This window comes from Antennarius striatus, chromosome 10, assembly GCF_040054535.1.
Source record: "Antennarius striatus isolate MH-2024 chromosome 10, ASM4005453v1, whole genome shotgun sequence".
Lineage (NCBI taxonomy): Eukaryota > Metazoa > Chordata > Actinopteri > Lophiiformes > Antennariidae > Antennarius > Antennarius striatus.
Window position 1 is genome coordinate 7,998,467 of NC_090785.1, and position 22,041 is coordinate 8,020,507.

General features: G+C 37.9%; 2 protein-coding genes across 3 annotated transcripts in view; both read right to left on the minus strand.

Annotated features, from left to right (window-relative positions):
• dlg3 (discs, large homolog 3 (Drosophila)) overlaps positions 1-8,422 on the minus strand; it is a 71,118-nt gene extending 62,696 nt beyond the window's left edge. Inside the window, exons 1-2 of the mRNA XM_068325973.1 lie at positions 8,344-8,422; positions 6,395-6,526 (exon numbers count right to left, since the gene is read on the minus strand). Of these exons, the coding sequence (XP_068182074.1) occupies positions 6,395-6,526; positions 8,344-8,416 (205 nt within the window). The 5' untranslated portion in view covers positions 8,417-8,422. The remainder of the gene's footprint in view (positions 1-6,394; positions 6,527-8,343) is intronic.
• A 987-nt stretch (positions 8,423-9,409) lies between these two features.
• Positions 9,410-19,141, minus strand: gdpd2 (glycerophosphodiester phosphodiesterase domain containing 2). 2 transcript variants are annotated; one of them, XR_011037198.1, is made up of 18 exons: positions 19,087-19,141; positions 18,774-18,821; positions 18,110-18,198; positions 17,343-17,585; positions 16,543-16,646; positions 16,309-16,402; positions 16,063-16,122; positions 15,874-15,972; positions 15,665-15,758; positions 14,397-14,545; positions 13,622-13,704; positions 12,889-13,048; positions 12,579-12,785; positions 12,341-12,486; positions 11,686-11,833; positions 11,460-11,542; positions 11,335-11,394; positions 9,410-10,192 (listed from the first exon to the last, which is right to left on the minus strand). XR_011037198.1 is itself a non-coding variant. In XM_068325738.1 (18 exons), the coding sequence occupies exons 4-18, from the start codon at positions 17,427-17,429 to the stop codon at positions 10,119-10,121; spliced, it is 1,617 nt and encodes a 538-aa protein (XP_068181839.1). In that variant the 5' UTR covers positions 17,430-17,585; positions 18,110-18,198; positions 18,774-18,821; positions 19,087-19,141; the 3' UTR covers positions 9,411-10,118. The 2 variants fall into 2 exon arrangements, 1 of the variants encoding a protein (XP_068181839.1); XM_068325738.1 differs by having other exon boundaries at positions 9,411-10,192; positions 11,335-11,363.
• Between the last annotated feature and the right edge of the window lie 2,900 nt (positions 19,142-22,041).

The window sequence follows — 22,041 nt, forward strand, 5'->3', positions numbered from 1 at the left end:
AGTGTGAAAACAGGTTAAAAACATGGTCTAATATCCATGTTGGGAGAAGAGCTACATGCTAACACACACACACACACACACGCATACGCACGCACGCACACACACAAACACACACACACACAAACAAACAAACAAAAACAAATGTCTTAAGTTTCACAGGTAACCATTGATGAAATTAATCTGAAAATGAAATGAAAAAGTTAAGAATCACAAAAGTTATTATGTATTAAGTTATTATGTATGACAGGAACACCCCTAAAAAGAAAAAGGGACTGATCAAATAGGTTTGCTTAAAACAGTAACAGCCGACATGTACCTCATCTTCCAAAACACGGTGAGATTAAATGCTGACATCCCAATGTGTTCCTCATCCTTTCCTTTGTTTTCAGCTGAACTCTTCTACTCTCTGACCCCCTAATCTTCATTCGTCACATCCTGGCTCATTACATGCTCATGTCCTGTGGTCACCTATTGAGTGGCAGCCACTTGACGCGGATGCAGTAGGACAACTTTGCTGATGAGATAGGCGAGTCTGCTTCCTACACTGTTGACATAAAGAGGTTGCTGAGAGTTCCTCAGTTTCCCAAAGTTCAAATTTCAAGATGAGAAAGGCTACAAGGACGCACCGGAGGAGAAAAAGAAGACATTTAAATCATTTTTTATTTCAAGTGTGTATCTTTCTTGAACACAAATGTCTGCACACGATATGAGACACAAAACTAAGCATCAGTGGCTCCAAAAAAAGACACTGTGAGGACAAATGTGTAAGAATGGAGAATGTGATTCATCAGTGTCTGAATGTGGAGGAGTGAAGCCATGTGTGGGCAGAGGAGTTTCTTACACGGCAGACTAAAGAGCAACTTCAGTGAAGATATGCTCATAACTGCCGGCCTACCTGAAAAAATGCACACAGACAGAATGATGCAAAAACCTACGGAAACACAGAGTTACACACTCAAACTATTTGCCTGGAGATCAAAAACTGGTTAAAACCCTGTTTTGCCTCATGGTGGCAGCAGAAAAACACAACATCCCACCTTGAAAAAGTTGATTTGATGAATGTATTCGCAAATAAAGCTGACAAGGCGATTCTGGCCACCTGGAAATCTGAACAGATTCTTTCTGTCTTCATTTTCGTCCAGTTTGGAATAATGTGGCTCTTCAGGCCCTGAGTCATTACCGTGTGAAGCACAAGGGAGTGTGGAGGGTGATGAGATTTGAGTCCGCTCCACATCAGAGACTTTGTAGCTAGTTTTAGCTGGAAACCAGTGGTTACCCAAGGCCATCCCTGCCATTACAGAACTCTTTTTAAGTTTTGCTAACTCTGCTATTTAAGACAATATCGACAAATCTACGTCTGACACATTTATTCTAAACCCCTCTCTGATTTCCTCATTGTTACTGTCGATGCTCCGCTGTCCCATTGCAGGTTGCCATTAGAGAGGGAGTGTGAGGAATGGGTTTATCTAAGCTTGGCAGCAGCTATATCTGGAAATAAAGCTTTAAAAGCATTAGAAAGCAACACAGCTGAGAGCTCTCTGGATCCATGAACACCACTGACACATTTCATATCTGCATTTCAATGTCATCTGACCCTTTCATAAAATCATACAGAAGTTAGCTCAGCTTTAAATACAGTAAGTCTTGAAACTGACTGGTTCCTGCAGCTTTTGTTCTTCAGCTGCATCTCACATTCATGTTTGGCTTCCCCACAACTAATCGTCTAATTATGTTGCTCCTCTATTTCTAGTGGAGGCAAAAAACAAAGAAAAAGTGCTTCAAGTTTTGAAGTGTAAGAGATCACAGCATTGCAGGGCACAGATGCAGGGTTTTTTTTTGTTGTTATGTTTTGTTTTGTTATTTCTGACTTTAAAAAAATAAATCTGTGAACTGCTCCAAACCTCAGAGACCACATAAATTCCCAACCACGGAAAAATAAATACACGATCTATACCAGAAGTCTCTCTTACAGGACTCATTCCCAGAATTGTTTTTGATGTTGGTACAACTTTAGAAATGGTCCAATTGAAATGCTGAGCCTTTTTGTCACTGTAACAAGGGGCTTCCTGCACCTTCTCTGTGTCCCGCAAAGACTTGGCACGCAGGGTCAGCGTGTTTTTGTGTACTGTAGGCCTCATCTATTTGTCATGTACCTATTCAATTGGACTGAGTCATCTTTATATCACCCGCCTGGGTGAATCAAATAAATAAAAAGAATGTCCCCCTTGTTCTTTACTTGATGATGAGCAACCCTTGGCTCACTAGGATAACACATGCAGGGAAAACTAGGTCACTATTTCAAGGCAGGGCAAAGAATTCAACCCCTTGTCGCTGCCTTGATAAAAAAAAAAAAATTCCAGAGGCATTTTTAGGTCCTCGGTAATTTAACGTGTGTCTGTCTGTATGTGTTCCCCCCACCCTTGCCTCACACATGTTTGTATGCTGGAACAAAAGGGTGGATGCACAGTTAAGGCAACCTTTGTTCGTGACTATGCAACCATGCTAACATCCAATCAAGTAGCCAGCACTGAACCTTCCCACACTGCTCACACACCTCTCTGCTTCCCACAGTGCACCCAAATGAAAAAGGATCTCTTAAAAGACAACACTGTGAAGTAGCGCGGCTTACTGTCTTCCTATTAAAGGAATAACAGCATTTCAAATGTAAACCTTTCTTATGCCATCCCAGAATTGAGAAGTTTGTATTTTCAACTCGCCACTGGGCAGACAAAGGCAGCACAAGTTGATTGTAACCAAACTGGTTCACACAGAGCATGTGAAGTCAAACAAGGCAGGAGAGGATAACAGGATGAGTAATGTTTATTCTGCACTCTATTCCTGATTAGTGCTGTGAACCGGCAGCCTCTCCGTTCTTCCTGATGAGAACCACATGTTCAACGAAGGGTGAAGCCTGATAGGCCCCGCACCTGAGACACAGGGCCACATTCTTCTTCTGCGTCTTCACCTTCCTCTTCTTCTTCCTGCCCTCACAAAGAGAGGAAGGTCAGGGAAGAGCCTTCGCAACGGCAGCCATAAGCAGTTAATATTCCTGTCTGCCTCAGTTCTACATGAAAATTCTTTGTGAGGAATGATTGGAAGCCTGATTGGAAGACCAATCTCCTGTGAGTCCTCTACTTTACAAAACAAGAATTATGGAACAACCTCCTGTAACTATACTCATGTCTTTCAACATCCCCCGGTAGCAATGGTGGTTTTTTTTTCTGTTTTTCTAAACCACTTCGTTACTCACAGAGCAAATTCCTCATAGATACAACACGGAACCAAGCCACCTGCTGGCATGTATGCTGAAGACCAAATATCAACTTGAGCTATGGTAAACTGTCCACAGATGCACATTCTGCTCCTCTTTATGTACATCAGACATGAGATTTTCAATCCCGTGGCAACTTTTTAAATCCGCTACAACTTCCTGCTGCTTCCCCAGAATGTCCCACCGCTCTCAACGCTCCTGAAGTGGTTTCCTAACACCATAGAGGACTTTAATCAACGCATTAAGGTGAATCACTAAGACGGGTCACACTCATTTAACCCTCTGGCCCCACTCTTATTGGGCATGATTCGTACCACCGTTTCAAAAGGGTTCATTGTCTGAAATCAACAACATAGCTATTAAATTACTTCTCTTAAGAGTAGGTAAGGATGTTCAGAAGTGTTCAAATGATCAAATATCATTACTGAATTTCTCAATACTGATAATTAAATGTTAAATTATGATGTCCCCTGTAATTCTCCTCTTTTTATTAATCTGTTTCACACCTAACCTAACACACCTAACTGTGTGCCCTACAAAAAAAAAAAGGTACTGGCTAAATTTGTTCATGTGATGCCAGTGTGTCCATGGGTTTCAGAAATGCAGGCCTGCATCCTGCCAAAAACAATTCTTTAGCTGCCAAAGTCCTGTGACTTAAGGACAGGACAGCGCTTTAGATCCGGGACAATACATTAAAAAAAAAAAAAAAAAAGTTAAGTAAAACTTCATTTTGAAAAAGGGTTAGGGTTAACTTTTCAAAGTAAAAGTTAAAGAGTTGATATTAAATGCTGAAAAGGACAACAAAGTATTCAAAATAAAATGAGTGGAGAAAAAATAATCATTTTGGATTCAGTTCTAAAATTCTTTTGAAATATTTTCATTTTTCATTGAATTTTACATTAGAAATGTCCTCACTGTGGGACAAATAAAGGTTTATCTTGGTTTTTGATGTTGGAGGTCTTACTACTTGCTGGTGGAAATTTTGTTTACTGATTCAGACCGTGATTTCAGTTTCAAATCTTATTGATTTGTTTTTAGATCTTATCTTCACTTTGATATTATATGTTTTAGTCTCAGACTTTTGGCCTTGATCTGAGGAGTGTTTAAGGGAGGGGGGTGGTTCTTTCCTGTTTTTTCCTGCTTCTTTGCCCTTGCTGAAATTCTGAGTGAAGCTCTATGCAGCTGAAGCCACAGATGAATATATTTGCCATTCTGGCAAAGATAAATACACATTAAAAAAAAAAAAAAACTTCAGTTGAAAAACTAACTTTATACTAAGCTGGTATGTGCTATCAGGTAATACTAGCATATTATTACTTACATGAATTTTTAGACATTTTATTTTAAGTACATACATTATTATTATCATTCTTATGATGAAGTGATGTTCTTTATCTGCTATAAAACTAAGGTCAACATTCCTAAAGCTACTCCGAGCTCTTCTCCAAAATGCAAAATTTATCAAGGAGGTGTAGCTCATCACTAGTAATAAATAACAGGGTTGCAAATGAAAAAAACTCTGTGCATTCAAGGACACTGTCAGGATTTACAAGATGAGTTCAACTGTAAGTGTTTTCAGTAAAGTGGTCAGACTCTTTCTCTAATAAAGTAAAATAAGAAATGTCTAAAGTATACGGTGAAAAAAATATTTTGTCAAAGGACAAAAATGAGCTTTCAGAAAGTTATCGGTCTGGACTCACAACGACTTAGTCTAAATATAGTGAGCATGGCTTTATTGGGATTTCATTACAAATTAAATATGTTAGGGGTTGGAGGTGGCGGGTGGGGATCGGGGGTGTACAGCAAACCTTTGTGAGGCGACTGAAAGGTTCCTTTCATAAGACTTAACTGGCAAACATTTAGAAGCAGTTAACTTCCCACACAAATGAATATAACATGACCCTCTCTACATCCTGTGTTAGCCCGCGACCAATTAGGAGCATACAAAATGAACCCACGCAAAATACAACTGTCACTGACCGGTGGAAAACATAAAGAAAGATTGTAGTCATTTGACGCATCCTTTAGGAAGTACACACGATAATACAAAAGTACTAAAACATGATGCTGTATTTAAAATCTGAAAGACATAATGTAAATATTTCCTTGTTACTATAGAGGACATGTGTCCAACTCAAAGCCCGAGGGCCGAATGTGGCCTGCCACATGATTTCATGTGGTCCGCAAGAGCATAAGAGGTCAGAGTGTCTAAAAGTAAATAGGTCAAAAATGTGCTTTGACTAAAAACTACATTTCCCACAATGCAGTAATTAAGCCCATTTTAACTCTGACAAAAACATTTTGAGCAAAGTTAATGTCCTTACTTGTGTTTGATGTTATTTTTATTTATTCACTTTGATCTTTGATTAATGAGGTTATGTGGGTTTCATAACCTGACAATTTAAAAGGATTCATATTATAACAGAGAAACAAACAAACATTTGTTACAAACTATAATGTTTGTAACTTGAATAATTAAAAAATACAGAGTTATTTCACAATTAAGACTAGTTACATTTATGTTACATTACATTGAGTTACATTTAGTTACACTTATTAGTTGCATCTGGCCCTTTGAGGAAAGCCATCATGCTGATGTGGCCCTCGGTGATAATGAGTTTGACACCCCTGGTGCAGAAGTAAGTATCCCTGCATGTTACATGGAGGACAAGGGTTTGGGTTTGGCTTGGGAACCAGATATTTTATTGGTTCTTCTTTGTCCTAAGATCAATTGTCATATTAAATTTTATCAGAATCAATAAATAAATGATATGTTCATAAGTTAAATTGTATTTAAAAAATATTTTGTTATTCAGTTTTCATGTGACTGTATGTACAATAAGAAACAAATGTTGCATTCTGTTATGTTTATGTCCCAATATTTTGTCATCATATTTTACAAACGACTTTGTATGATAAAAAGTTAACATATCAAACAAAAAAGAAGACGAAGAGAGAAAATCAAGCAGCAAACCTCCTCCTTGACTGAACATAACAGCATGTGAATGAAAATTATTGGAAAGTCCACCTTTAGAAAACTTACCGGTAAGTATTTTAAGACAAAGGCAAAGTTTTAAACGCTACGTACTACAAAACCAGAGGTTTCTACAGAGTTCTGCTTACCAAGAAGGGCCTGGAACAGCTGGCTGCCCAAGATGGTCGACACTTTGCCCACGCTGTTCTTCAGGGATTGCTCCTCTGGACTGGTGAGGTTGGCCTGGTACCGTCTGAGCAGCCCCACTGCTCTCTCTGTGTCTGCCTCACAAAAGAAATGTCTCAGCACAACAACAGACATGATGGAAATCACTTCAGAAAGTGTTTAGAATGTGTTCATGACCTGGTATTAAATTTTTTATTAACAATATTAGTTATTACAATACACTGCATTCAGAACAGTAGATCAGGATTCAGAAACCAAATACCGTTTCCAAATCTTTTAGGTTCACAATTCAGATTTACTATTGGTACAAAATACTCCGCTGATAAATTTCTTGATCATTTGCTTTTCTCAGGTGACACAAATGTCTACAAAAATTTGCAGAATCTTCAATGAATGTCTCCCTCAACTAGCACTGATTACAACAGTAATCCTGCTCCTGATGGACTGACACAACCTGAAGGACAGCAGCACACTCTTCGGTTAGAAGGCATGGAGTTGCTGCTGGGTCTGTGGGGGACCTTCATATTTGTCACACTCACTTACTCAACAAACAAACCCATAAGGTTTTCGTTGGTCTTAAGTGTGAGGCTCCGCGCTAGCAGGCCAAGAACTTCAAAGCCACCAAGGGCAACATCTCGGTCATGTTGCTATGGCGTTCTGGTAAATGTCACCTAGTCCTCAATCTTCATGCTTCTTCATGATGGCGGGTTAGTTTATAACAAGGTAATTGTTGGGTTTAGCTGGATAAATGCATATACCTATATATATATATATATATATATATATATATATATATATATATATATATATATATATATATATATACAGGTGTATATACAGGTATATATATATCATCAGGTATATATATCATTTTGTAACTTGAGATTAATAAAAAAAAACTCGATAGAAAAAGTCCCATCACGGTGTAAACACTACGTGTTCCTACCTGATCATGGCAAGTGAAAAGTAATCTTCTACCATTCCCAGTCACTTACATTTACATTTTTATTCAAAACCAAAACTAAACCAGTGGAATAAATAAATACCACGCAGTCTTTCCTGGAAAAATTGTTGGCATTTACTAAAAAAAAAAAAAAAAAAATACTTTTAAGAGATTTACGACAATACTTTTCAGACATGGGACTGACTGACGCGTTACTCTGAGGTAACTACTTACCGTATTTATGTACCATGATGTGCGCGGTTCGGAAAAAAATGGTGATGAAATTATGATTTGGATTTTTAAAGTCAATTATTACGGAAAAAATCTACAGCTTAACTGTTGTTCCATCTCCACGAACAAAAGTGAAAAATCCAGTCGCTTTCGGCTGTGATTAGCACCCACCCTTCCCACAGACAGAGGTTTAAATGTGACGAGGAAAGGTTGTTTGGTTTTGGTCAACTTTCCAGGAGTTTTGGGTAAAAGTGCCCTGAACGTGACGTTTCTCCTCCCCTTACGCGCATGCGCAGACTTCATCTCCACGGCGCCCTACTCGGCCACATCTAGTCACTGTAAAACTGATATTTCTTAACCATTAAACTGGAAGATAACTCAGCTACATTACCAGTTGCGTTACGTTACGTTGATTACGTAAAATGAATTTCTTTGATCGATAGTTTAAAGTTTTCCCAAATCAATCCTATTTTTTTCATCTTGTGCCATCTAGTGGTGCGTTCAGGTGGTGCTAGGAAACCACAGCAGCAACTCGGGCTGTTTACAGGTCTTGGGAGAGAGCTAGCTTACTGAATCTATGTCAAAAAAGTTGTGTGGAACCCTGTGTGGCTCCAAAGGCAGACGTACGATGTCCAATAATTTACGCCTGTCAGTGAATCAGCTTTCATTCAGCAAAAGACTACAGGTTTGAACACGAGGAGATTGTGGGTGTGTGGAGTCAGGAGGAACGGCGCTTACCAGATCTCGGCAACCTGCTCCTCATCTCTGCTTCGGGATAGCGGCTGGCGGTTACATTCACAGCTACTAGCATAACGGAACCGAATCTCCTGTAGAACTCTCGGGAGCTGTATTGCATTATGGGTAATGTAGGCGCCGGATTCTACATCAAACGTGTGGGAAAGGAACGTGTGGGATGCTACAGACGATCCGCTTCTGCTGTATTTATTCTTTATTTTGACATTCACTCGAGAGTATGATGATGTAATTGTCTTGTTATTAGTGTTTCATCACTTTCAACAGACCACCCTCTAATACATCCATAGTAATAACTTAATAATTCCAAAGAGCACACGATGAGTGGGTTTGATGTCGGATTCTACAAAGAGAACACACCTTGTTCGATTTTGTTCACCTTATTAGTTGTGTAAAAAATATAAACCGATTACTATATTCAAAGTAGTGATAAAATATACACATGTTCTTACAAATACAAGTTGCATTTATTCTAATTTACTGAATATATCATTAGCAAATTGAGGAAAGTTATAGGATACTCGTCATGCAGGCGCGTCGGGTTATTATTACTGATACATAAACATGGAATCTGATTGGATCAATTTATGCATTGCTGGGTGGTTTATTTTACGGTTGGTGGTAGCAAATTCAATAATTTGAAAATGCCTTGTTTAACTTTTATTCGGATGGATAACGTTTCGTTAAAGAGCAAGGCATTCTAATAATTGTTGTTTCTCTGTGTAATATTCATGTGTTTTAACCACCTCCAGAGACAGTGGGAGTCACAAATCCCTGGCACTGTTATTTTGGGGGGTCAAGGTGTGAAAAATTTGGGAACCAGTGGTTTAATGTGGTGTATTTACTCCCACATGTTTATAGTATCTTCCTCATACAACGTGTGCTGTAATTATAGCTGCCAATTGAATGTGGTGAACTAAAAAGTACATTCATTTCCTCTAAAAAGTAATGGTGTCAAACTTTAAAGAAAAGAAAAATTCAATTCATGAAGTACCTTGGAGATGTACGTAGACGCAATGCATTTCATTTATTTCTTTCCACCGCTGTATCACATTTAAGTTACAAGTATCCTTAATAGCTAGAAGTACGCTGTACGTAAATAACTCCAAAAATCTAAGTGTATGAAGATTTAAACAAGTTGAACATGAGAATGAATATTATTTAATTAATAGAACATAGTGGATTGAATGAAATATGCCAGTAAATACTGTTGTTGCATAACAAAGCAAGAGCCCTGTTGTATATGTTGTGTTTTAACCCAATGACCATTCTTAAGAAACGTATGAATTAATGTCCTAGATTGAATACACAGACACAGGATGGTGTATGAAATAGCTGCCGTGATTTACAAAAGCATTTTACTGAAGTGGTGACATCATAAAACAGTTTGGTAACACAGAAACAACAGAAACTTTTTTACAAAGTGTCATGAGGAAAACCAGTGCAGTACAGTCTGTGTTGTCATGATGTTGTCAGAGAAAAAGCTCATATTTTAATTGTATCAGTAACAGAACAACAGCTAAAACCCTGTCTGAGATAAATCCAGTTCACCACCTAGACGCAGCTCAACAAAAACTAAAAGTTCCATTCAGTGGTATAATTCTAACATTGCATACTATCTTCTCTGGCTCTCAAAAATGGTAATATTGTTTTCATGGCTTCACAGTACAGTGTATGATTATTCACATTAGCTTGTTTTTTTGTCCTGATCAAGGTCCAAACCATTCTGGCAGTGCAGATGTCAGATTTTGGGAAGAAAACTATCCAGTGGGTAAAAATGGAGAATTTTCTTTGTCATTCCAGGGTGGAGTATTGTTTTTCTGCTGATGTTTCCCTGTGCAGTCGTAAAACATAGAATACATCCAGACACATTAATACAATTTTACATGCTAATGTATAATTATTTAATGTCCTAACAATTTATAGGGATTTTTTTTTCTATTTCATTTCCATTTTTTAGCAAAGACATGTAAATGAACTAATAATGGGTTTGAAATGACAAGTTAGTGGATTCAAGTAATTTGTGAATGATTTAAATTTTCTTTCTACGACCTAGCAATCAAAAACTTTTTTTTTCCAGATCAATAAATAATGTGAGCCTTGAACTGAACACAGATCCATATTTACATATGGAAAAAATAAATGGAAAAAAATAATGAATAAATCAATCACAGTTGTCAATATGAAGACCTGAGATGAGATGGTCAGTTATAATTTTTGTCATCTGCTTTGGCTCACTTTTTAAAAACATTTTTGGGTTATTTGTTGTTTACAACAGACAATTGCCTTTCTTTTTAATACTGTATGTATAAATGACACCTGTTTGCACATGTGAAAAGCAACACACGCAATGCTTGAAAGTTGCTTGGTAACTATTTGCGCAGCTTGCTGAATACAATTAATTTAATTCTAAGTCATTTTTTTTCTCAACAACTTCTTAAGATTCTTTCATGGTTTGAGCCACCACACAATAGTCAATTCAGTTGCTAAAATGTGAGTTTCAATAACATTGATAATTGTACTGTCAGTTTAAATAAATGGAACATACATTAACATCAAAGTTAAAAAAGCACATTTTCTGTTTACAGAACATGTAGCATATTGCTGCACAGTTTGATTAACTGTATGCACACTTTTGAAAGACATTTTCTGTGTATTACAGCTTTTTCAATTGTGACCACTTTTTGTGGCGCATATGATTCTCATGTTTTATTAACAGTTGTGATAATTGCTTTTAAAGTTTTAAGATCAAGTCAAATAAGCCAAAGCAAATGAGAAAAAGTGTGACAGGTTAGTCCATCAGAAAAAAAATTTTTTTAATAATTAATAATCATTCAATTGTAACAGATCTACTGTTTTGAAATTGAACTTTCTGTGTTAGTAACCTGGAGATATTTAGGTTTTGGAAAGCAAAGTTCAGAATCACTCAGGCTGCAGGTCTACTTTTCATTTATTTAAAATCTAAATGCACAGTACCTTTTCTGTGAGATGAACGGCGTGTTCTCCTGACAAAGACAGTCAGGTGGATGAGTCCATCTGTTCATTTCAATAGACAGTTTATCATAACGGGCACAAACACAACAAATGTCTGCTCAACTTACCATTGAAGGATGTAAAGCCCAGCCATTATCGCAATTGATGCAATGTCTACTATTATCCATATGATTTTGTACGTCTGAGGAGCCTGAAACGCACAAACATTTCCGTAAGGTCAAGGTGTGTATCACATTATAGATAGCACCACTGTAAAAATGTAATATAAAAAATGAATAGTGAAACATAAAGAAAGGGAACTGAGGAACGATCTATATGCATGTATTTGCTCACCATGACCAAGTCAGGCTGTTCCATATCTCTTAAGACGTGGCAGGAGTTGGTGGTGACGGAGCTCACTCCTGCACACCACAGCAGAGAGAACAGCCAACGCTCATTAACCACCCACAGGTTCACCGTTACGTTCATGCTCCGTTGTTTCCTGGCAGACATGAACAGCGTTTGAAGCAAGTATGGGACAAGTAGTATTGTAAATAATTTATAATGCACATAAATAAAGTAGTAAGGCATGTATCATAAGGCAGGAATCTATGGAAGACAGGAAGTAAATATTTTTGTATGAACCTTTGGAATATTTCCATCTGTACAGACGGGATCCTCTAACAGACATGCTTTTATAGCATTTGTAAGAACATTTATTTGATCAAAAATGTGAATAACACACAATATGTTAAGCAGGTCATCTATGATGCTCAAACTTTCCTTTCAAGTGGAAGACTTTCAGAAAGACAAGCAAGGCAAACAATCCTTGTTCCACGTTTGGGGTTAATGCGACAACTCATCACTGTCACATCATGTCGTTACGCGTCACGTTATTCTCCAGTGAGTTTTTCTAACTTTGGTAAGTGCTTCCATGCAAGAGCACTGCTGGGTTGGGATACATTTAAATCAAATCCTCTGAAGGCCCTTTTCTTGGTTTTATTTTTACCTGATTTCATCCAAACTGAAGCTGTACTTCACATTCAGAAAGTTTCCCTTTTTTCGTCTGAGCATTTCACTGTCGTTGTAAACCTGAATGAAGCCTGGAGCAGTCTTCTTTACATATTCCCTTTTGGCTGGAGGACCCCAAAGGACCTGTAACAATTAAAATGTGCATTTCAACAAAATATGACTCATCATGAAAGTTCTCTATCAAATTCAATCGGAGGGATCTGAAACACACATACCAGATTAGGGTTAATGCCAGAACTTAAGATAGTGTTGACTATGTCCTCTGTGTCATTTTCATTGCTGGAACCATATAAATCAAATATCACTGAGGTGTTACTCTTTTTGGCAAGGATGAGTAGTTGAAGTAAGGAAGGAACAGTCTGATTCCTGGCTGTTTCTCTTTCCTCTTGTGAGAGGCTGGACACTGTAAGGAAAGGGTCTGTCTGAAAGGCAGAAAATCCCTCTATGAAAATGACTAAATCCCAAATCATGAATACCTTAATGAGTGAATGTGTGGACAAGCATGTGTCAAATTGTGTCTCTCACATTGAGGAACCATTCGCCTGCATTAAGACTCTGTAATTCCTCCCAGGTAAAGTCAGAGCTGTGGTTCAAAACTTTCTCTGGAAACTTTTCTTCAACATTTGTTGTTCTTTGCAGGAACCCGGGTTTATCATCGTGCATCAGGAAGGGAACTCTGTCTTGACTGGGTTGGTAAAACAGTAAGAATTCACATCAGGGAGGTTAAGACAACCACACTTTTCATCCATTGATTTATCACGCTTATTTAAAAAACATTGTTTGAAAGAAACAGCATTGATCAAACACCAAGTTGAGTTGTCAAATATCATCAAGATAGAAACATCTGGTGTTAATCTCCCAATTATTACCCAGAGAGGAGTTACATTTACTCAGCACATTAGTTAGTCCTCATTCTCAAATAATTTTCTCTTCAAAGATATGATTTAGTTGTATTTTTCACTTTAGCACTAGGCAATAACTATTGCAATGTGTACTAAGTACAGATTATAATTTATTTCTTGTAAATTTAAGCTTTAGCCTCAGTTTTTTTAAAAGACATAAAGTGCATATCTGGCATTTTAATTTGTAAAAAAGACAGCCGTGCATGAAATTTAACCCAATTAATGGAGTGAATGGTAATCAGCTGTGTCACACAAGAAATCAAGGAAATACTTGGAAAAAATAAATTAATTAATAAATAAAAAATATGCATGGGATACATTAAACACCCCTTAATGCGGATCCATTTTCACTGTACCTGAGCTGCACGTCTGTCTCAAAGGCAGTCACTCCACATTCAATGCTTCTCTCAAATGACATCATGGTATTCTCTGGAGCCAGCTGAACACAGTAAAGACAGAAGAGACACAGAGATAAGCTTCACACTCACAAAACTACCCTAAAGCAGTGTGAACACACACACACAAACACACACAAGCATACACACACACACACATATTGACGCAAACACACACACACATACACACACGACTCCAAAGTGTTTAATTGAGCTTGTAGTTGACCCTGGAGCAAAGTGAACTAACATGATGGGAGCAGCATGGCATATGGGGACATCACATGACTAAACAGTCACACCTGAGACAGTTTTAGAATATCTGAACACATGAAAAGGAAAATTTATTATTATTATTATTATTATTATTATTATCATTATTATTAACTTATTAAGTTAAAAAAGAAAATTTAGTTTGAGTGTAATGTCTTGCATAAATTGCTCTGAGTGACATTCGGTTAATAAATTTACACTGATTTCAGCAATTGGTTTATTTGGCTGAGGAATTAAAGGAAGGGATCAACGTTTTGTGAAATACATTTTTCCTTTACTTCAAGAGTTGGTTGACAAGACTGAACCCTCATTTATAAGCAATAAACATGGAGATACAACCAATAAACATGGAGATACAACCTTATGAGAGATACGACCGGTTCTGTCTTCTTGCCTCTTCAAGTCTGTTAAAAACAAAGTTTGTACCTTCATGGTGTTTGTCAGCCAGGTAAAGCAAAATGCTCACCATTGGTTCACCTCGGTGTCCAATGAGCTTTGGTTTCTCAGGTAAATCATGCCCTAGTAGACAGGGGCACTGAGTCTGGATGTACAGGGGACACAGGAAGATGGCTGTTGACACCGCAACAAATACTACTGCAATGAGGAGCTTAGACCCTAGAGAAAAGAACGAGTAGCCTGTTACAAGACTGTGAGTCAACAAAGGACCTGTGCAGAATGAGCAAACAATTATTAAAAATGTCAATGTGGGAAAATTATTTACAGTGTTTTGTAAATGTCAGCACTCGAAGAGTTTCCCCTTGCACCAGGGCAAGTGATACAAGCACAGAATAGTAAAAGTATTATAAGTAATTAGAAAACTGAACATTTGTACAAGTGCCCCTTTACATTTTAGATAATTTTCTATTTGTTTCAGAAAGGGATTTCAAAAAACAAGTGTCAGTTTGATCATGAATTACAACAACAGCATTGAATCGAGGATGTTTCCTTTTCACGGCCAAAAAAAGAGCAAGATTAAAAAAAAGGGATTTGATTTTCAATTTTTGTTTTGCACATTTTTTAGACAAAATGAAATCAGGAAAAAACATGAATAAAAAAAGTTTTGACATTGGATATGGTTGCCTGGCTAAAAAAAACAAGAGTGTCAAAATTTATTTGAAATCACCCACTCATTTTTCTGGACTTCCATTTCTGAATTGAAAATCAAATTATTTAACACTACATGGGTCATACGGGGAGTGTTTGAAATTCCTGGTTTCCCAGTTGTACCTCACTAAATTGTACAAAGAAGTCTTTAGGTCATTTTATTCATAGTCAAAACAAAACAAGAAGTTGTCCAGCTTCATATGTCATATGAATCTTCTTCTGCTTTCGGCTTTTCTCTTCAGGGTCATGAATCAGTTGCTTCCATCTAACCCTGTGTTCTGCATCCTCTTTTCTCACACCAACTACCTTCATGTCCTCTCTCACTATTTCATATGTCATATGAATAATCGTCAAAAAATTTTAATGTAATCATTCAAAACACAAAACTCTGAATTATCGGTGATGACATCCTTCAAAATTTGAATTTTCTGTTTATTTCTAAGTATAGGTGTCCTTTCTAATGTTTGTTATAAATGCCCATAGTTACTCTTTTCTTAAACCTGCAGTACCATCTTAATCTGGAATCAATGGAGATACTATAATTAGAAAATCATGATCATAATTAATATTTATCTGTACACAGTCTTGACAGTGTTGACAACATGCTTGTTTAATACATATGAGACCTACACTTTTCCTTGGCAGTATGGAAACCCTTGAAGATAAAAGGGCTCAGCAGGGTCAATGCCCCAACAGCACCAAACTGTAAAAATGGACCAGTGGCCTGTCGGGAGAAAGACACAAGTGTCAAAATAATTTGTTGTATGACCAAGAGCAATTTTGTAGACAGCAAACACTAAATAATTGTTTGCATGTCAACTCTGAGAATCGGACTGCACCCGGAGGGAGAGGGGAACAGTTGGCCATTCTCTTTGCCATTTGTGGCTGATTCCAGCAACCCCCAAAGCGATGAGTATTACACCAAAAAATAAGAAGATCTGAATTGAAAAAAACAAACACGACATTGATTAATTTTAAAAAATTTCTATGGCAACTTAAAAAAAAAGATAGTTAAATGTGTACACAACCTTGTGCAGCCAATGTAAGTCGAGTGGTTCCTGTAAGGCAAACTGGATCAGTGCGAAGAGCTGCAATAGATGGTGTTCACGATAAACACTTTAGAATTTATCATAAGACCTGGCTCTGTGCTGCAAGGCAAACTGTGGTTGATGTATTTTATTTGGCAAAATTTTTCAACATCAACTTTCCTTAAGGTATTATGTCCTGCTGAGACACTATTAAGTGTAAATATGGTACTAATGCCATCGCCTCACCAGCAGCAGCACACAGTAGCTGGTGAACACTGCAGAAATGATGATCAGCACCATGAACCAGTTCACCCACAGCTTCAGCACTGTGAAGCCCTGCCTGATAATGGAACAATAGAGGGCAACACAGGATTAGGGGAATAAAGGTTACCAATAAAGAGAAAACTCTGGGCTTTTGTACAAGATTCAATGTAGACTGTGCAAGTCTGAGCGTGTGAGTGTCAGTCTGAAATGACTCACCAGTTAACATCATCTTGATCATTATAAGTGACCAGACAAATGTACATCCAGGAAAGTGAGATAATGGAGACCACACTGACGAAGGAGAACCAGCAGAATGCATGCTATATTAAAAAGAACAGGAAGGATAATTTTCAGTTAATGACACATTACTTTTAGGTCACTGTGATTAAGATCTTCAGGCTATTTTGACTGTTTTGTATGGATTACAAAGATCTTTTGTTCCGAGGAAACTATTCTGGAACAATTCCAATACTTTCACATAGTTGGTCTTGTGCCCGATCTGCGATGCGATGCCAACAAGCAGGTATTTGCTTTCTTCTGCCATCAACACCTCCAGCCTTCAAAATTATAGACTGCTTGCACCCCTTTTCCCCTTATGTGATTTCTTTTTCAGACAAGTCCATACTATGCCTGTTTGATCCTGTGAATTAACTTAATCTTCTGCACACACAAATGACCGGATTTTTTTTTTTTTTTAAGTCTGGGAAATAATTTTTTCCAAACAAAAGTATTAGGTTTATTTTGAAATTCATTTTAACCAAGTATAACAAAGAAAATCATTGGCCATATAATAAAGCATTTATAAATAAGTTATATTTGCTGAATCCAGCACTTCGGAACAATAATCCTTGTTTATGCAACAGGAAAATCATAGATACCATGCTGAATGAAAGCAGAAGGAACTCTGAACTGATTAAGCAATTTGGATAAATTATTTGACAAAACCAAAACATCGAAGACAAAAATATTTAAAAATAAAAATAAAAACAAGCATGCACAAGGTTAAAAATACTCACTCTTCTCTGATTGTCTCTGGCTTGCTTCCAGTGGCAGCTGTACAAGCCAGCGATGCAAACTCTGCAACAGCCGTCGCCGTGAGACATCGCTTCCTCTCCTCGTTCATACACAAAACAGAAAGTAGGGATGCAGCTCACTGCAATCTGGACATCTGATATGTGCAGACTGAAAGAGGATGCAGGGAGCACAGACAACGCTTTCTCTAGATACCAAGAGGAGACCTGAGCTCATTCACTCGAAACCTGTGGAGTGTAGGAGGAAAAAAAATAAATGCAGATGAGGGATGGGGGATCTCCTTTGACTACTAAAGCAATCCCCACTCAATAACCCCCTCAAAAGAGCCAGTGTGCAATGGGGGTACAGCTCCTGCCAGTGCTTACAATGACCAACACCATGAGGCATTGAGACCAGTGCACAGACCGTCGTCAGAGTGAAGTCGCACTATTGAGCCACAGTGACAGGCACAACCACGTACAGAGAATGTGTAATGGGTAAGACGCAATGTCCTCCGTGGTTAATAAAGTATCTATCTATCTATCTATCTGATGAATGAATAACATAGAGACACGCACAATAACAGTAATGAAGAGGAGTCTGTACGATTGCATAATATTGTCATGCGGGTGCTCAGACACCTGGGATAAGGGATCTAGCGTACATGTTTGGACACATTATCTTACAGTTGTGCAGATTTCAATCAAGTTTAGCAAAAACAACACATTGAAGCATGAAAAATCTGCCACCCCCGCCCCTCCCACAGACTTACAATAACCTCAAGTTTTCTTGTCAGCTATGGCCTTGGGTTTTTCCAGCAGCCTTCTCACCCGGTGAGTTTGTTTCAGTTTCCAGAGTCCTCTGGATGGTGAGTGAGCACAAGGTTATGATTGCATTAAGCAAGTAAAGTTCAAGATCAACATCAAACTTGAACATCACAATCTGTGCAAAATATAGAATTGTATGACACCCCACCATGAAGCAGCAATGTTGTGTAAAAGAATTTGGAGGCCATCGTCTAATACATACATGTATGGACAGGTCTGTCACTGAGAACCACATGGCAAGTTGTTTTACTACGTAAACTGATAAGTTACCACAAGGTTGAAACTAAGCCGAGTGTTGAGTAATAACTGTAATGAATGTAAACCGCCTCTCTGTCAATAAGTGACAAGATGACAAAAAGAAAGTGAGATGTCTGTCCCGATTAGAATGAGACAACATTAAATACTTGTTTATGGTTGAATGCTTTAGAAGAATGACCTTTATTGCGCTCCAGCTAAACATAATTCATCACCGATGGAGGCATCACTGGATTGTCACCCTCAAATTAAATACATGCAGTTGATGGATAAGATGACCCACAATAATAACTCTATAAAAACAGAAGCTCATAATGGCACTGGAATAAGATAAAAGACAAGATTCTGACTCACCTTGGCGACTTCTTTAGTTGTAATCTATCACCTCACTGGCAACGCAAACTGTAATCAAGATTGAAAGCAATGACATTTTCTCACCAGCGGTGGTAAAAATGAAGAGAGGAAACTATCAAATGAAAATATGATCTTTTATTAAAATTAACCTAATATCTATCTATCTATCTATCTATCTATCTATCTATCTATCTATCTATCTATCTATCTATCTATCTATCTATCTATCTATCTATCTATCTATCTATCTATCTATCTATCTATCTATCTATCTATCTAAAGTAACAAACTTAAGTTCTGTGCTTATACTCACTGTGAAGTGTGTTTCTAGGTTACACCACACCACCACCACCATCAGCCCGACGCTCCGTGAAATGAATGAGAATGCGGTCACACGTGAACGGGTGAGTGATTCCAGGGTGTAGCCCCGCCCCGGCAGCGAAGCACACACCAAACCCTTCATGTTCCACATGCCACAAAGGGAAACTTTGTGTTTGAACTACAGGATCGGACCTTCAGACTGTCTCCAAACCTGTAGCAGATAACAAGAAAAAGAGAAAGACAATATGATCAGTTTTGTAAAAGCCCATAAAACAGAACTGGTCACACCAAATTGTCAGTAGGTGTGAGCTTCTGGTTGCTTTTCTTTCATATAACCCCACAATGAGCAGGCGTCTTATGCGGGGTGTCCCCCGCCTCTGGCCCGTAGCCAGATGTGATAGGCTCCAGAAGACCCGTGACCTGCAAGGTGGATAAATGGCAGTGCAAGAAGATGGATGGATGGATGGGTGGATGGATGGATGGATTTTGAGATTAGGGGTGCAAAGAATTGCAAATTTATTTGCAATTTCAAGCCTGCAAATACATTTTTCTTTCAGTTCAGTCAAAAGGCTTTTCTGGATAATTGATTGAGCGTCCAGTAAGTCATGCTGATAATATCTCTATTAAAGGCACGCATTACAAAATACAAATGTTATCTTTCTAAAAAATTAATAGTAGGTTTTGCTATTAAACTAATGCTAGCAAGCTGCAAAACTACCAACGAGTTGTTTTATTACTGACAGTGCTGGATAGAAAAGTAAAAGGTTTTTTACTTAACTGTATTTACTTTGCTGTATATCTTTACTTTTTCTGCATTTCATACATTGAATTATTTCCAGTACATATCTAGGAAATGACTTTAACTCCCTAAAGATTATTACTATAATGTGTGGAATATCTAAATTTTTGTTTTTGCCAATACTTGAATGTGAGCCTTATAGCAGCACAGCTATAAGGCACAGGGAGTAATAGGGTGGCAGGCATGTGTAGCATGCATTTTACAAAATATAATACATCTCATTCTTTAAAGACAAACACAGTGCGCATTGAATGAAGTGGGCCCCTGCAAAAGTTAATGTCCAGCAAAGACATTTTATGTAAATAAATGATAACAGTGGGCGGATGAATTGTGCATGATAAACAGAAAACCTGAGATATAATTATAACATCTGGCTGCACAATTTGCTTAACACGAAAAGTTTATGAGATTTTCTCATCTTGAATTGCCCAGTGTTGATAAATGTGACGGGTGTAGTTTGGCCCCAAAAGCAGGACACCAGAGGAGCAATCTGAATTCAAAGTTTTAACACAAAACAGAGTTCAAAACCAGGCAGTCAGACGATCAGGCAGGTAATCACAAGAACAGGAATGCAGGAGAGTAGGACAAGTCACCAACAAGCTGGCAGCCAACCGGTGGTTGAGCAGAGTTTACGTAGGGTGGAGACAGGTTGGAGATGGGTTACAGGTAGCTGCAGCAACACGGGTGACGGGAATGATTGAGTGGCAGTGGAGAGGAAAAATACCGAGGGAAAGAGAGAGAAGAGGAACTGGAGCTGTGAAAATAAATCAAGTATTTCATCAGTGTCAGCAGAGTCATCAGCCGCCACCACCACCTCCAGTGTCTGGACTCCAAAAGAGACAAATCTGTTTACAATGCTGCAGCACAATCTCCCTGAAGCGGCACAACACTATCATCTTTCTAACAAACTAACTGGTCTGCTGCAAGAGAATACTGTATTATTTTTATTTCATGCTGTTGTGTCTCCAGATTAAAATGGATTTATTACAGGATTGGGTAAGACTCCAAAGATTCATAGCTGTATGAGTTACAAGCAAAACAGAGTTCATAACAGTCTGTATCACATGACGGTTTTTTCAAAGTAAGTTATCATGAAAGCTGTGATGAGAAAACTGCAGAGCTGTTGATGTTATTTTATGAGACAACCATGACTAGGAAGGCCTTTCGAATACAAAAGCCCTTAATGAAGCGATAGATGATTGAGGCTGTAGAATATGTAATAGAACTGAAAGAATGCTCAATTCAAAAGGCAGTTTGAACAATTTTAGTGGAGTTTGGTACAAAGGTAGATCTTTTGGGGGCAAAGATTATGCTGAAAAATCTTATGTTTTGTTTTGTGAAATATTTTCTAAGAAAGTAAATACCACAGTCTAAGAGGAGTACTGTATGCCAGAAATTTGGTTGTGCTGATAAAGTATTTATAGGGAAAATAAAATGTGTTAAGTAGAGAGAAGGCAAGTGTGGAGAGGAGGAGTGTTCGTCACAGTTGCTCTCTGGAACTGTTAAGATAACAAAACAAGCATTAAAGTAGAGGAAATGTAACAAAGAACAGATTAATGAATTAGGAACAGAAAGTTCAGGCAAAGGTTCATGCTGACCTTATTGTTTTCTAAAAACAACATTTACTAGTTGGATGTGTTTTTTTAAATGTTGAGAACAAAGAATCAGGAATCATTGGTAAAGCCAAACTTAATATGGTGAAGTAGGTGGGTGTGTCACAGTGTTATGTGAGAAGGGAGTGAACAGGAAGATTATTTACTGAAAGTGTAGAATGAGAGGAAGACAACTGTAGACATGTAATAGAAGATCTGTGAGATGAAACTAATTTAATGATCCAAACTACAGAAAGAATACAAAGATAGATGTGAGGATACCTCAAAGGAATCTGTGCTTTGTGTTTGTGTTTGTTTCTAATATTGCACTCTTATGCTTCAAGAACGTGAGAAGTGAAACCAAAAGGAGACATCATGATCTTTGTCCTGTATTCACAGTTCTGACCAAAGGCAGGTATTGAACATAAGTTATCCTAGACAGGGGTGTCAAACTCATTTTCGCAGAGGGCCACATCAGCATTATGGCTGCCCTCAAAGGGCCAGACGTAACTTATATACGTAACTAAGTGTAACTCAATAAAATGTACCACTTAAT